Source organism: Crotalus tigris, unplaced genomic scaffold (genome assembly GCF_016545835.1).
Source record: "Crotalus tigris isolate CLP2741 ecotype Arizona unplaced genomic scaffold, ASM1654583v1 scf7180000024429.2167931701:2281839, whole genome shotgun sequence".
NCBI lineage: Eukaryota > Metazoa > Chordata > Lepidosauria > Squamata > Viperidae > Crotalus > Crotalus tigris.
The window spans coordinates 617334-633345 of record NW_024100596.1 but is presented as its reverse complement, the minus strand read 5'-3'; the positions used below and the strand labels follow the sequence as shown (position 1 = coordinate 633345).

The window sequence follows — 16012 nt, the reverse complement described above, 5'->3', positions numbered from 1 at the left end:
ATGGGAAAGATACCTTAGATAAAACATGGTAGCATGCTTTTAAAAGGGAATTTTCCTTTGCACTATTTGATGCACCCTGACTCCTAAGGACTCTGGGTAGCAAGTTTTTATTGTCCATCTGCCTTGGAGGGCATGCCATCTTAATGTCAGGGACATCTTTGTCTTCGGTAAACACGTATTTGCTTTTTTCTTTTTAGCTAGCTTTGGAAAATCCTTGGTGATCCTTGATGCAGTTCTGCTCTTACAAAAATCCAGCATACATATCTGAAAACTGTTCCCCATACCTCACCTTAACTTGTGCAGATATGACTTAAATCCCATCAAATGCACTTATAAATTCAGTCGGCCGTTGAATATTGACATTCAGAATATCTGCACAACTTGCCCACTTGAGAATCTTTGCCTCCAAAGTACTTTTTTATACTTTGATGCAGCAAAATCCTTTGAAAAACACAGAAAGCTCTAGGAAGAATTTCCCAGCGATCATACATTGTGTTGCCCCGCTCCAGAGGGCATTATAAAATTTAATCTAGTTAATCAATAGGCTAATGAACCAAAATGTTAACTGATTAAAATTATGGTGAGCAAATATTGATTGGTAGAATTGTGACTTTTAAAGCATTCCTGATTCAGTCCATTATATTTATTTGCTTAGTTATTTTGACAGGGATTGAGTTGGTGGGAAGAAAAAATGGATTTATATATATGCAGGTCTTGGTGTATTCGGGTCTTTTCCCGTGTAAGATTGAGAGTATCTTGACGACGTTTCGATGAGGTCCCACTCGTCATCTTCAGGCTGGGGTCTTCGGCTTCATGCTTGTGCGAGCAAAGTGTGATCGGAGCTGCCATCTCTCTATAAATATTGGTGGGGGTGTGTGGAGTGCTGTCTTAGTTGCTGTAGGTGGATTGGTTGGCTGTGTTGGAGTTATTGTTTGCAGATTGTTTGGCTGTTTCATAACATCCTGAGTAGTTGAGGTGCTGGCTGTGTGCCCATTAGTCTTTTGTGTTGTAACGACCTGGGTAATGGGCTGTGTGATGATATCCTGAGATCTAGTGTAGTGATATCCTGAGTTCTGTGTTGCACCATCCTGGGTGGTTGGTTGTGTTGTAACATCCTGAGCTTTAGCGTTGTAGCCTCCTGAGTTCTGTGATGTGATGTCCAGGGCAGAAGGCTGTGAAGTAACATACCGGGCTTTGGTTTGGTTCTGAGTTTGCGGTCTAGCTCTGTGTTCATGGCATGTGTCCGTTTGTTTTGTGTGGGGGTCAGAGGGAGGTGCAGCAGATGGTGATGTCATCATGGTTTGGCTTCTGGATGGTGGTTGCATTTCGTCTGAGGGATGGGTTTGGGCTTGGGTTTGGGTCTGGGTCTGGTGAGGGTGAATGGTGGTGGCGTATTGTGTTGTTCTGGGTCCTGTGTCAGTTTTCGTGGCTATATATATATATATATGTTTTCTGAGGTTTTCACAGGTGTTTGTATGTAGGTCTTTGGTTATTCGGGTTTTCTCCCACGTAAAATTGGAAGTGTCTTGGCGACGTTTCAATGAAGTCCCATTCGTCATCTTCAAGGTGGTGTTTTCGGCTTCGTGCTTCTAGGAGGAATGTGTGATCGTAGCATGACCACAATCAGAAGCCAGACCACAGCTGCATCATTAGCTACTTTAAACTTTAAACACCAGCCTGAAGATGACGAATGGGACTTCGTCAAAACGTCGCCAAGACACTTCCAATTTTACGCGGGAAAAAACCCGAATAACCAAAGACCTACATATACACATACACATACACACACATACACACACACACACACACACACACACACACACATATATACACACAAACATACATACATACATACATACAGTATATTCTTTTGAAAAAAAATGGGGACCTTTTGTTGCTTCTGCAATTCATGATTTAAGTCTTTGCATTGATGTCTGTTTAAGAAACAAATATTTTAATGCTCAGTCTTGACAGTGGAATTAATTACGCCAAGCTAATGCATGTGCAATGTACATGTATTTCTTCTGACTGCAGAACAGACATCTCTTGGGCATGATTCTTGTAATAACAACAGCATATTAGTAGACTGTATTACAGCCCTGCTTGTTTTCTTTTCATAAAGAGAAGGTCTCCATAATCTTGCCCCAAAGGCAAGATTTAATTTAAAAACAGGATTTAATTTTAAACCACAGAACCTATTTTAAATGTCAGGGCTCAGATTTAAAACTTGCCAAATGATGTATTGATGCTTTATTCTTGACATCTTAAACATACGACCCAGAGTTTAGAAGGCCTGCCTACCTCGTTACTTTGTGCGATGTCACGTGATGTCGCGAGTTTGACATGTCTGCCCTAGAGAGTGTTATGGAGGACAATACAAGTACTGAATTTCTGTGATAATCTGTTTATGTGCATGCTGAAGGTATAGTTTCCAAGAATGTGACTATAAAATGATAGCCTATACTGTACCAGGGGTCTTCAAACTTGGCCCTTTTATGACTTCTGGATACGCTGGGAGTTGAAGTCCACAAGTCATAAAAGGGCCAAATTTGAAGACCCCTGGCCTATACTGTCAAATGTTGTTGTGTTTCTAATATAAGTTATTTTTAAAAGGTTGGATAATACTTTTAGAAAACAGATTTATCTGTCTTGAAATTCTGAATGCCCAGCACATCTGGTATGCAATTAATTGCAGATTGCTGGCCCAAGGTTACAGAGCCTCTTGTGCCTGGTGCAGTGATGGCAAACCTATTGGGTTCAGCAGGTCAAAAATTCAGAAAATACCTAACTTGATTCTGCTGGGTCTCTCTCTCACACACACATACACACACACACACACAGAGAGAGAGAGAGAGAGAGAGAGAGAGAGAGAGAGAGAGAGAGAGAGAGAGAGAGACAAAACAGAAACAATTCATAACAAAGAGTGGCTTTGGATAGTGAGATGGACAACATCTAAATTCAATGGATTAATAAATAAATACAAAATTACATAATTGTAAATATTTTCAGTTGGTCTCTCAGAAAAACATGCCTATCTGAGGCAGCTCCGTGTCACATGAAGCTTGGAAACTTCAGAAAATACTCTTGGGTGGCCTTGCGGTCTCCAAAACAAAGCACATCCCGTTCTTGTGGGCATTTTGGAGGCTCCAGAGGTTGTGCAAGAGCAGAGGGTCCAGAGACTTGGCATGTTACCTGGACACCACATGTCATAGGTTTGTCATCACTGGCCTAGTGATTAATTTTTAAAATGAGAGGCACTCTGAATGCAGACCTGTGTTTGCCAGATGCCTAATGTGGTATTTGGGCTGTGGAAGATAGATGAGCGCATTGTGCAGTGGCTATCTATTATTGCCACGCTAGCACTCTGCTTAAGCCTGGAATTGAAAAGAAATACTGAGGTTTGCAGTGAGCTTTGGCTATAATTAACCCCTCTGCAACCTTTGGTTTTCCTAATTATACACTCTACTCAGGTTTGTGTGTGGCTTCTCTGCTTCTGCCCCATTCCTGATGCCTTGTCTTTCTTTCCCTTCTTGGTTTTCTTACACAGCTGAGCAGTTGAATAGCATAGGAGCATCAGTGACGGTGACGGTGCCCCCCGTGCCAGCTCCCTCCTCGCCAGAGAAACAGCCCTGCCTGGGATCTCCAGCAGCAGCAATAGCACCCCACCTGGCCGTTTGCCCAGAGCCAAGCCAGAGTTCCAGGAGTGGGCCAGCCTGGGGGACCAAGTTGGGAGAAATCTCGACCACATCTGCAACCCCAGCCGCTTCAGGGGCCACACCCCATAATAACAGCAGTCCCAAACCTGACGAAGAAAAGGCCAAGAAGCTGCTCTATTGTGCCCTCTGCAAAGTGGCTGTGAACTCACTGTCTCAGCTTGAGGCGCATAACAAAGGTATTTGTGGAGAGTTTTGAGAGGTAGGTTTTGGTGAGAGGGATTGTTGAGGAGGTAGGTCAAACCAAATAGCCCCTCATCCTGTAGCTGTTGATTCAGCAACATTTCTGTGCAAAGGGGAGATAGTGGAGAACCATGCATTCACCCCTCCAGCCTTCTAGGCACATGTTTCCAAGAAAAACTCGTGTGATGGCATGCAATACCAGTTAAAATTAAACTAATTCAGGAATTAGTTGTTCCAGATACCTATAACCAGAGCCATGCTTTGGCATTCCCACTAACTAACCTCTTAAGGCAATTTAAAACCACCCAGTAATTGTTTTCCCCGCTGCTGAGCAATGAAACTCTGTTGGTGCCCCCCTTCCCACCTGCCCAATACAGGAATGCAAAGAATGGCATTCAGAGTCCCAGCCTTGATCCATTTTCTGGTGCTGGGTTGTCAAATGACTTCCCGGTGCTACTCCTGCTTATTTATATATATGTAACTTTATTGAAATTACAAATGATATAAAATACAAATGAAAACAAAGATAATAAGGAAATTGGGGAGGGAAAAGGAGGGAAAGAGAACTGTGGAATAAGGGGGAAATGGGGAAAAAAAACACTTCCAATTTTTTTCAGCATGGTAGAATAAAAATAATAAAATACAGCCTCAACTTTTTAGTTTTACATATTTAATATATATTATTCATTTCTATGACAACAAACTTCTCTAATCAGAATTTCATTTATTTATTTATTTTTGCTTCAAGCACAAAGTCTAGAAGCCATTTCCAAGTAGAAACAAAACTGGATATATTCTTTTCTTTAATTAAAACAGTTAATTTGGCCATCTCTGCTAACTCTGAACAGTTTTGCCATCCATTCTTCCATTGTGGAGATTGTTATAGCCTCTGCTGTATTTTAAGGACATGCTGGATAGTGGAGCTGGATCATAATTGGGAGGGAAGAGACACCAATTTGAACCAAGGGAGTTGGAAAACATGGCTTCCTCACAAGATCTTCAAGGTTTCAACATTTTTAATTTTATTTATTTTTAATAAATAAAATAGACAAAAAATAATCCATTTTAATGGGGCATTGCTTCAGTCTGATTGTGGATGTAATGGGACTGAATCAGAAATAAAGCAGCTTAGCTGTGAAACAGACTCAAAAGGTGGGATTTTATAAATGTGCAATAGACTTTGGACTGGTGCAAAGACTTAAGTGTGGAGATGGCATACCCTACTCTACACCTAAAAATAAGACCAAACCTTAATTTTTCTCCCTCAGTTTTTCAAGACAAGAGAATTCTGTTATCTGTCCATGTGAAGGACATCTGGGCAAATCTGCAGACTTTTTCCCTCTAATTATACTTCTTACAGATATCGAAGGAGGGCAAGAAACCCTATTTTGCAGACTCCCTTTTGAGTTCTCAAGTTTTATAGATTCTCAAGTTCACACACTCTTGAGCATAACTTCACAGCCATAGTACTAACTGATTAGAATCCAAAGACCTTGTACATGTTTTAGGGTTCTGAAAATGGAGCTGTATTTTATTTCTTCCGCAAGTCCAAACCAGAATAAAAGAAAAATGGGTCTTGAAGTGAAGTGAAGACGAAGCACATTTCCTAATGGCTGTAGCAGAAAAGTTCAGGTCTGGCTCCACTGCATTGCTACTGTGGCTGGGATCAGCTCCCCAGCTTGTCTTGACACATTTGACTAAAGTATAGAGGCGCAATGGTTAGAATTCAGTATTGCAGGCTAATTCTGCCAATTGCCAGCAGTTCGATCCTGACTAACTGAAGGCTGACTCAGCCTTCCATCCTTCTGAGGTCGACAAAATCAGGACCCAGATTGTTTGGGGGCAATATGCTGACTCTGTAAACCGCTTAGAGAGGGCTGTAAAGCACTGTGAAGCGATATATAGGCCTAAGTGCTATTGCTAAGGACTAATTAATCTTCCTTCCATTGCTACTTTGCTGCCTCTGCTCAACGCATGGGTTTGAGGGGGACACTCCAGTCCCATTGATGGTCCGTCTGATGTCACTAGTGGTTTTGTACCCCTCAAAAACATTGGCACCAGTCCTCAAGCAGAAAATGTGGAAAGGAAGAGCCCATTCTGTTTCATTACTACAAACATCTTGTGCTTCTATTCTTCTTTGTAGGAGAGCCATATTAGTCTATGGTGCAAAACATCAGAGCAATTGCATCACCTTCTAGCTCCTTTTCTGACTAACGACTTGTATTAAAAGGCATAAGCTTTTGTGAGCTGCTGTTCATTTCTTCAGTTGAATCTTTTTCAAAACTTTTGAGCCAGAAAAGGTGTTACCGGACTCCTCCTGGTTCTCTGCTTCATGTTATTGCCATTCTTTCTTGCCTAAATTCTGCAGGTGAAGATTTCCCCTCCCCCCCCCATTCTTTTCCAGCTCAACTGCATCTATAGAGGATAGTGGGAGCAATCCAGAAGCATCACAACAAAATCCAGGACATGCGCCTTCCCCTATAGAGAAGCTGAAGTGGAGTGGAGTAGTAACTGCATGTTAGGTCCTTCCTTTTTGACACGCCTTACCCCTGTGTGCATCCAATTAAGATTTTTATCTTCTTTCCTCTTAATCCTTTGCATCTTTGGCCTTGTTGCAAGAGCACCGGGTGTGGTTCCAGAGCATGTGTTGGCAACAAGACAGACATTCTCCACAAAGTGAGCTCACAGGCTCAGCAGCTCAAACCTCCTCTGGAAAACCAGCCCTCCTGCTGCCTTCCATCCAAATTGACAGGCCTGATAAAGATCACCTTGGATAAAACTCAATGGCTCTCCTCCCAGCTGCATCTCTTCTCCTCCACTGGTTCAACTTGCCCATCCTCATGCAGTCTTAGTTTTGGGGCTGCAACTGAGGAGAGGAGAAGTTGCTCAGGGGTCAGAACTGCAGAGCAATTGCATCACAGCATACATCCAGCCCGGCCAGTTTAACATGCTTCCTTCTGGTCCATGAAGCACACAACAGTACGCTGGCATCACTTGCTCTGTCCTGACAGATGAATTCTGTTTTGACTTAGGAATGAGTCAAGCAGGTATCCCTCTCCTGACAGACTTGTTGTGGGACAAGCTAAGAAAGGAGATTGGTGGATTTCCTGCCAATGGGAAACCATCCACCAATCACACTCCTTAATATAAAATGGGGTGGAAGTGAGTTAGGCCAGTGTTTCTCAGTCCCAGCAATGTTAAGAGGTATAGGGTGGAGAATTCTGGGAGCTGAAGTCCACACCTCTTAATGTTGCTGAGGTTAGAAACATTGGTTTAGGCTCAGGGGTCTACCCATCCATCAGACTCTGATTTGCAGGGGAAAGGGGCTTTCTGCTTCTCTTGCTTGTCCTAGAGACCCCCATTCAACCTGCTGATGATCTCTCTGGTTGACTCTCCTAGTCTACTTGCTCTGTCTTTCTCATTCATTTCTCTTGCTCACTCCTCCTTTGCTCATCTTCCTACTTTCTTTTGCTTATTCCACTACCCCTCCTTCTCTGTCACCCCTTCCCTCCATCAACATCTCTCACTCTCTTCATCTCTTTTGCTCACACTTGTCTCTTTTCCTTGCTTGATTGTTCTGCACTTGCCCGCTTGCTCGCTCTCGCTCTCCTGTCTCTCTTGCTCTACTCTCCTTCATCTTTCTCTCCCTTTCCATCGCTTCCTTCATTGCCATCTGTCGTTTTAGCACCTGCTGCATCACCCAGTCTGCTCCACAACCTGCCTACTCTAGACTTTGTCTGTCCTCCTGTTTGCCATGCTCACTGCTTCTTAGTTGATTGCTAGCACTTCTCTCTTTCACGATTTTTGTTTTCTTTCTCTTGCTCTTCTTTCATGTATGCTCACCCCTCTCTCTGTCTCTCTTTCTGTCGCTCTCTCTCTCTCTCTTTCTCATTTACACACTGTCTTGCTCTGTTTAACAACAGCTGCCTGGAGGTTGCTGACAGGTGCTAGTTCATGGCTAGTTCAGGCTACCTGTCAGAGCATTTATTTACCTGGACAGATAGATCTATGTAATGCCTGAATGGCCCTTTGCATCAAAGGCAGTGCCAGATCAAAGTGGCCATGGAGCAAAGTACTCAGATCAAAAGGAGGGAATATCTGCACCACAGCCCAAAACAGTCAAGGAGAACTGGGCAGTTCCCAGCCCCAGCAATTACAATCTCTACTGAAGCACCACAGATTCATAGCTTATAGCAGGGATTCCCAACCAGGGGTGCTTGCACCCCTGGGGGTGCCAGGCGATATTCCAGGGGGTGAAGTTTCAAAATTATCGTGTATATGTGCATAATTCGTTATTTCGAACTTTTGTAAGGGGTGTGAGAATATATCAGAAGTGTTCTAGGGGTGCAGGATACAGACAAGGTTGGGAGCCATTGGTTTAGAGAAAAGAAAAAGACATCACTTAAACATTGGAACAGATATATGTGAAGTTGGGTGTCTTCAGGTATGGGTTAAGGAAAAGGAAATGTTCTTAAAGAATAATTAGTGAGGCATCTTCCCACTGCAGATTGCAAGCAGGATTGGCGGGAAGCAAAAAAAAAAAAAAGAAAGTCCAGAGATGCCTTTCCTGTTTGGTCAGTATACAACTCTTGATGGCGCCTCTTATTAATACATATCTAGGGTACAAAGAGATATGTGCTGGGAGAAAGCCATGTCTTCACTTTATTAAAACTATCTTTGTAAAATATTCTGTTGCTTCAAATCATTTGTCGGAAAACTAATTCACTGAGAATTGGTGACAAGGGAAAAGAATATTAGAATAAGAGTGAACAATGATCCTAGGTACTCAACAGAATGAAGACTAAACATGGTTAAGATATCATTTTTGTCATAATATTTGGGGACTACTACCTTACTGGGCCTCTACAGTATTCTTTTAAGATAGTCATATCATTCTTTTCAATCTTTGCTGCCAGTGAATAATCATTTGGATTTCTGCAGTCCAGGTTTAGTATTCCTAAACAATATAAATTGAATAAATAAATCCATTCTCAGCACAATAGTACAAATTAAGATAAACATTTTAAATAACGTGTGTGTGTGTGTGTATGTGTGTGTGTGTGTGTGTGTGTGTGTGTGTGTGTGTGTGTGTGTGTAGAAAAAAGAAACAGCTTCTTCCTCCTGGCCTCAAGATTTATGGTAGCAAATTTCAGTTCAAGGGTAGGCGATGAGCGTGCAGGAAAGAATAAACTATTTCATAGTGAGATTTGAATCAGCCACTTCCTGATTTCACAGCATTCATCAATACATTATACCAGGGGTTGGCAGCTATGGCCTCTTTACGACCTGTGAACTTCAACTCTCAAAATATCTGTGCTAGCGTGGCTGGCTCAGGAATTCTGGGAGTTTAATTACACAGATCATAAAGGGGGCATAGTTGCTCACCCCTGCATTATACAGTTCTGAAGAATCATAGAAAACTATTTTTCCCCAGTTCAGACTAGTTAGTCCTAAATCTTTTGCTGTGATTGGCAAGAAATCTGGGATACATGGCAAAGATCTTTTCCTCCTGCCTGATCTTTTTAAATGGAAATATCAAGAATAAGAAGTGAAATTTTCTATGTGCAAGAATGGGGTTCTCTGTTGCAAAGTACAGTGCTTTTAAAATATGCCCATGGAGCAGTGGATTACCTGTGTTTCTATTCCCTCTTTGTTAAACTTAGCAGGTAAATAGAGGGATGGGATTTGTGTGTCTATAGGGCACACTGTATAAACACAGAAATCAATATTCTGGGTACAGAATATAGCATTTGAAGGATGTCAATATTTATCTGCATTTCTCCACTTCCCCCCCCCCCAAAACCCCCATTTTAAATAAACAATGAATCTCATAATAGAATCAGGTGAACTTTGGAAAATATTCTTACATCCAAAGTCCTTACATCCTTACATCTAAGGGGCTGCCCCAAAGAAGAGGGGGGACTCAACTGGTTTTCCAAAGCATCTGAAGGCAGGACAAGAAGCAACTGATGGAAACTAATCAAGGAGAGAATCAACTTAGAACTAAGAAGAAATTTCCTGACAGAACAATTAATCAGGGGAACAACTTGTTTCCAGAAGTTGCTCCAATTCTGTAGGTTTTTAAGAAGAGATTGGATAACCATTTGTCTGAAATGATACAAGGTTTCCTGCCTGAACATTTGGTGGGACTAGAAGACCTTCCAACTCTGTTATTCTGTTAAAGTCATGATCCTTTTGCAGATGTACAATATTTTAGAAAGCAATAGTTTAAAACGGGATTCATTCGGATTTACAGCATACAGAGGAAAAATGTTTAATGTCCTTCAAAAATCCTTATTTTTTTCTCTATAAATTTACAAAAGCAGACTTTTATTATGAATTGTAATCTCATTTTATTAAATACATATAAATGACAGAATTGCAAGCATACTTTGTAATATTTTACTCCTTGCTTTATTTATTTAGTAGAACATACAGTACATTCAGTCTATTTATTTAAAATATCACAGAGGTTCTGGGCTATTTAATTGTACTCTGAATTAGTATATGGAATCAAAGTGCAAATATTGTGCCTTATATGATAAATATACATCCTTTGAGATCCTTTTCTAGGGCACAGAGTTTGTTGTTGCTTCTGTTTTTCCTTTCATTTCCTACGGGAAGCACTTTCTGGCCTTTCAGTTTGAATGTTCCAAGTGTGTTTGCTACCTTGAATAAACAGATTCTAGGCAGTGAGGCACTAGTAAAACATAAGCCTCAGAGATTGTAATGTTAACCTTCTATTTTATTTTATTGACAGAACCTTCTATTCTATTTTAATATATTGAAGTTTTTCTTAAAATTTCTCATTGCAGTCAATGTCTCCACCCTATTATAATCACATTATCCTGTTTAGCATTTGTGTTTTATGCCCTATTATTAATCCACACTCAGAGTCTACAGTGCCACAATTCAGGCATAGATTTGTTCATCTCAATTTGCCCTTGGTCTTGTCTCCTTCCTAAACTATAACCTAACACTGAGAGGACTGTAGGAAAAGCGTCTATTGGAATATGGTTTGAGAGACAGTCCTCACTTTCTTTGAGAGGATTTCCAGTTGTGAAGAAAAGGAGATTTTGCAGAATTAGGACGGCAGTATTTAAACAGAGAGCTAGAATCATAGTGTAGGGTTCACCTTTCATTTTCTCTCTTTTCTTGTAAATTCTTTCGTGTTTGTATTTATGTATCATTAGCAACAAGTTAATGTGCAGATATTAGAAGATGATATTTATCTTCAAGCTAAGAAAAGTTTTGTTTACCAATATGTACCAATGAAGTTCTTGCTAAAAACTCAGCCAAAGGCAGAAATACTTTTTTCATTCCCAGTCAGCATACTCCTTGCACCTCTCAATTAGATAGGAAGAAAACTATTTTTATACGTCTGCAAAAATATATGTGTGTGTGCGTGTATGTGCACGCACATATGTATATACACAGAGACAGTCTGATAAAGTAAAAGCAATACACACACACAAATGTATGTATGTATGTATGTATGTATGTATGTATGTATGTATGTATGTAATTGTCATGTAATACAATAAAATTAGAACCTTGGAATTTTTATAAAATGTGGTGACTTGATAGCCCAAAAAGTTGCAATGTAAAAAAGCCCTTTATCTGAAGGTAGATGTTACTACAGGAGGGGAACCTGATTGATGTTGCCAGTTTAAAGAATCAGTTCTATAAAAAAAAAAGTCACTGCAGAAGAGTCTATTCTGTGTCCTTTCTAACCTTAGTTTGTCAACAAAACAGACTGAATTATAGACCAAATTTCTGTAACTATAGAACTGTAACTCTTAACATTAAAAAGAAAAAAGAACTGCAGATAAAGAATATATTCTTAGAGGACTAGACAATCTCTACCCATTTTGCAAACAGCTTTCCCTTGGGAGAAAGCATACAAGAGAAAGTGCTGCAAGAAATGATTGGTGGACATTTCTCTTAAGCATTTGTAGTTTCAGTATTGCGTTAAACTCTCCTAGGTACAAAGCACAAGACTATCCTGGAAGCACGCAGCGGACTGGGGCCTATCAAAGCGTATCCACGTCTTAGTCCCACAACTGGAGGGGAACCAGGCAACCAAGACCCCAGTGCTCAGGAGAGAACCTTCCACTGTGAAATCTGCAATGTCAAAGTTAACTCGGAGATCCAGCTCAAACAGGTGTGAAACTCACGTCACGACACTCTGTCAATACATCTTCCCAGAAGACGCTTTCCTCCTTCTAAGGAAGAACAGTTGGTGGAACGCAACATGGATGTTTTATAGTAAAACTTCAGCCCTAAACATATTTTCTTATTTTTGTTAAGGCTCAGATTAAAAAAAAGTACCATGTGAAAGGAGGCAATGTCTCTGGCCATACATACACAAAGTATATTTGTCTCCCTACTAAATGCAGGTAGTCCTCGACTTATAACCACAATTGAGCCCAAAATTTCCATTGCTAAGCAAGACAGTTGTTAAGTTAGTTTTGCCCTATTTTACGACCTTTCTTGCTACAGTTGTTAAGTGAATCACTGCTGTTCTTAAATTAGGAACACGGTTGTTAAGTGAATCTGGCTTCCCCATTGACTTTGCTTGTCAGAAGGTCACAAAAGGGGATCACATGACCCTGGGACAGATAAATATGAGCCAATTGCTAAGCATCCGAATTCTGATCCTGGGACCATGCTGCAACAGTCATAAGTTTGGAAAAGGGTCATAAGTCATTTTTTCATGCTGTTGTAACTTCAAAGGGTCACTAAATAATAAGTCAAGAATTGCCTGTAATGGTAGCCATCCGTCACATGTATGGGATTCAGAAGATGGGAGGTTTCATGTCAACGTTCGTAGCTTCCAAGTTTGAGTCTCAAGATCAGGATTTGATTTCAGTCATTGAATAGGATACTATGATGTACTTGCCCAGGGCCTGCTTATTAAATGCAGATTGCCCTAAATTGCTCTTTGATCAGTGTGGAAGATGGGAGGACCTGCTGAAATTGCCCTGGAATTACCTGATTGAGGTCATGCCTGCGCTCATGAGCTTGTCCTGCATAGGGACTATGGGCTGCTATTGGGGGTAAGGGTCCGTAATAGGATGTGCATGTGTTCCTGTGCATGGCCTCTCTCATAAGTGCATCCGCACAGAAGCCTTGAAACCACAAATTTTACTACCAAAAGGATTTCTAATGAATATCTTGGAATCTGAGTTCATGTAAAGATATGTGAGAAAGACCTTGTGAGATAGGCAAACAGATGCTGCATAGGTAACAGTCAGATAAGAGGCAGCGTAGCCCACAGTTGAATAGTGGGTGGAGCAAAAGGCTCAAAAGGGACCCTTCTTAAGTTCTCAGGCTCTAAAGGAAATGGCGAGAGAGTTGAACTTTCACAAAATTCTATTAATGTAGCTTTATAGTAAAGTAGAATTAGTTTATCTGGTTGTTGTGTTTCCTGTTTGGTCTATCTGGTATGACTGATAGTTCATCAGCCTTTTGTAGATGGCTGGATTGGCATGGCAAGAGGCATCAACTGGTCAGGGAATGAGGATTCTTTATTTGCCAATTAGCTTGATATCTCTTTCTTCCTCTTTGGTTTTCTAGCATATTTCCAGCCGGCGGCACCGGGATGGAGTTGCTGGGAAGCCTAATCCCTTGTTGAGTCGGCACAAGAAGCAGCGTGGCATGGCAGAGATGCCAGTGAGTACATATGGGCGTTTTCCAATATGGGCTGTGGTATTGTTTTTTAATAGGCCAGAATAGCTGGCACCCGCTTAATCAAACAACCAAACTGAACCTCTCTCTTTTTGTTCCTCTCTTTGTCTCCGCAGGGCTCCCTGGCCTTTTCCAAGGAGCTTCCCAAGTCCCTGGCAGCTGGATTGCTACCAAATCCCCTGGCTGTAGCAGCTGCCTTAGCAGCAGCAGCTTCCACACCCCTGACGCTGCGGCCAGCCCCAACACCACCCCTGCTGCAGGGCCCACCTCTGACACACCCACTCTTGCGCCCAGCTCCGGGGCCCATCCGAACTGCACATGGACCCATCCTCTTCTCACCGTACTGATGCTGCCCATCCACTCACCTGCCTGCCACAATCCCGGGACTCCTGGCTCCACCAGAACCACACCGCCCTCCCCCAGGCAACTAGCAACCAGTCCCGGCAATCTCACAAGGCGCCCAGGCCCATTGAAGGGAGCATTTTACTCTTCCTCCCCATCCTTTTTCTTTGTGACAGGAAATGGAATTATTTTTCTGAGAAGAGAAAGGGGAGAAGCCCACCCTTCTGCATCCCCACACATCAGTGCGCCTGCTCTCCACCCTCTCGGGATCCCAGCCAAATCTGCACAAGCGCTGGGCTCCTGCAGGGGGCTGGATGGGGGCGTGCTTCTTGGGGTGTGCCTGTGCGTGCATGTGCATGTCGGTCTCATCTTCCGAGGTACGAAAGGTTGGGGAGTGGAAGTGCCTCCCCAGGACTCTGTGGCGCGTTGGCAAGGGAGGCAGTTCTGGTACCTCAGGGACTGATCAGCAAGCAATCTCCTTCATCCCAGAGCTAAGGGGGCTGTTGTCCCCCTTACTCATACAAGCCATTGTCCACTTGCACTGAGAAGTGGAGGGGGGGTGTATATGTGTGTGCGGGACAGAAGACGGGGCCTTCTGAAAGAGTCCCTACTGCAATAATGCTGGCCAGCACTTCCATGTACATATCCCGAGGTCCCTCCCTGTCAGCACCCCCCCTGTCCCCCCTCCCCCGTGCTGGCCCCTCTCCTTACTGCGCTTCCATGCAACGGGGCTCCCCTTGGGTTCCTCACCACGGCACCTCAATAAGAGACTGGCAGAGCAAGTACTGTGCCCCATTTTCCATGTCCTCCAGTTCCTCTTGCGCTGAGCAGCAGTAGCAGACAGACCCAGCTCTTGTTTGGTCATCTTTTCCCAATCAGCAGAACTTTCTGTCCTCTGAGCAAAGAAAAACGTGACCCCCATCAGCTTGCCTGGAATGACATGTTGGCTAAGAGAGAGAGAGCCTCGGGGGGGGGGTTGGGGGGAGTGGCTGGCATCTCCTGCCTGTAGACCATCCTTTGGGTTATCTGTGCCGTTGCCATGGTAATGTGACCTCTCCCCCTCCCTTGCCTTCCGTTTGCTATCTCTACAGAGTTGGGTCCCCACCTCTCCCCGACTGAACGGGACGTTAGCCAAGAGGTCAAGTTGTTCTTTTCCTGGGGATTAAGCCACCCCCACCTCCAAGCCAGCCTCACCCCACAGCACATAAAATTCCAGATACTTGTAAATCCCTTGGCGTGCACCCCAGTTGGTGCCTCTTGAGGGATGGCCTATGCTGTAGAGTGTGTGGAAGCGTGGGCACTTGTGTTTGGAAGAACAATCAAAGATCGGGTTCTTTCTTTCTCTGGCACACTTGTACACGCAGAAACAAGACATTCACCATTGGCCGATTCCCATTGGGTCAAGCGGAAGAAGAATGCCCAGCACGAAACAAAATCCCATAGTCTGGGAAAGAAGGGAGGGAGATGTTTTTCCATGTTGTGGCCCTGCTATTCTTCCCAGCCTCTCTCCAAACTATGACTGAAGTTCTGAGCAATAGAGACACACCGGCCTGTGGAGGGAACAGGACCCACCTTCCCCCAACTGGCATGACCCACAGGGTAGCCCCCTGCCCCCTCCATCTGCAGATGCCCTCCGCTCCTCTGAATCTGACCCTTGTCCACCATTTCTCTGACCATGATAGACTCTCACCCTCTCTTTCTTGCTGACACCAAGGACTGTCTGCTTTGCCCCACGTAGCACCTTTTCTCCCTCCCTTCCTTGCTCCTTGATAACAATAAAGGAAATGATAAGGCTCATTTATGCCTGCACTCGGTCTGTCTTCCTGTCAGGGACCGGGAAAGCCATGATTTCAGGCTGGGATCAGTCCTAATAAACTACTGTGGACTTCCTTCCTCCACACTCAGGGCCCAAAGCCCAGTGGGGGAAAGGAACAGAGGAGCATTCAATACAGATAGTCCTCAACTTAGAACCATTTGTTTGGTGACCGTTTGAAATTACAGCATCACTGTAACAGGGACTTGGGTCCGTTTTTCACATGATCCTCTCAGCATCCCCATGGTCACATGATCAAAATTCAGACACT

At 43.0% G+C, this 16012-nt stretch overlaps 1 protein-coding gene across 8 annotated transcripts in view; it reads left to right on the top strand.

Annotated features, from left to right (window-relative positions):
- The window catches only part of ZNF385A (zinc finger protein 385A), a 176957-nt gene extending 161232 nt beyond the window's left edge, over window positions 1–15725 (top strand). For 6 of the 8 annotated variants that reach the window (XM_039330529.1, XM_039330528.1, XM_039330530.1 and 3 more), the window contains 4 exons: window positions 3548–3892; window positions 11882–12060; window positions 13476–13571; window positions 13703–15725. In XM_039330529.1, coding sequence (XP_039186463.1) covers window positions 3548–3892; window positions 11882–12060; window positions 13476–13571; window positions 13703–13933 — 851 coding nt within the window. In that variant the 3' untranslated portion in view covers window positions 13934–15725. The remainder of the gene's footprint in view (window positions 1–3547; window positions 3893–11881; window positions 12061–13475; window positions 13572–13702) is intronic. The other 2 variants (XM_039330531.1, XM_039330533.1) reach the window with 1 other exon arrangement.
- Window positions 15726–16012: the final 287 nt, after the last annotated feature.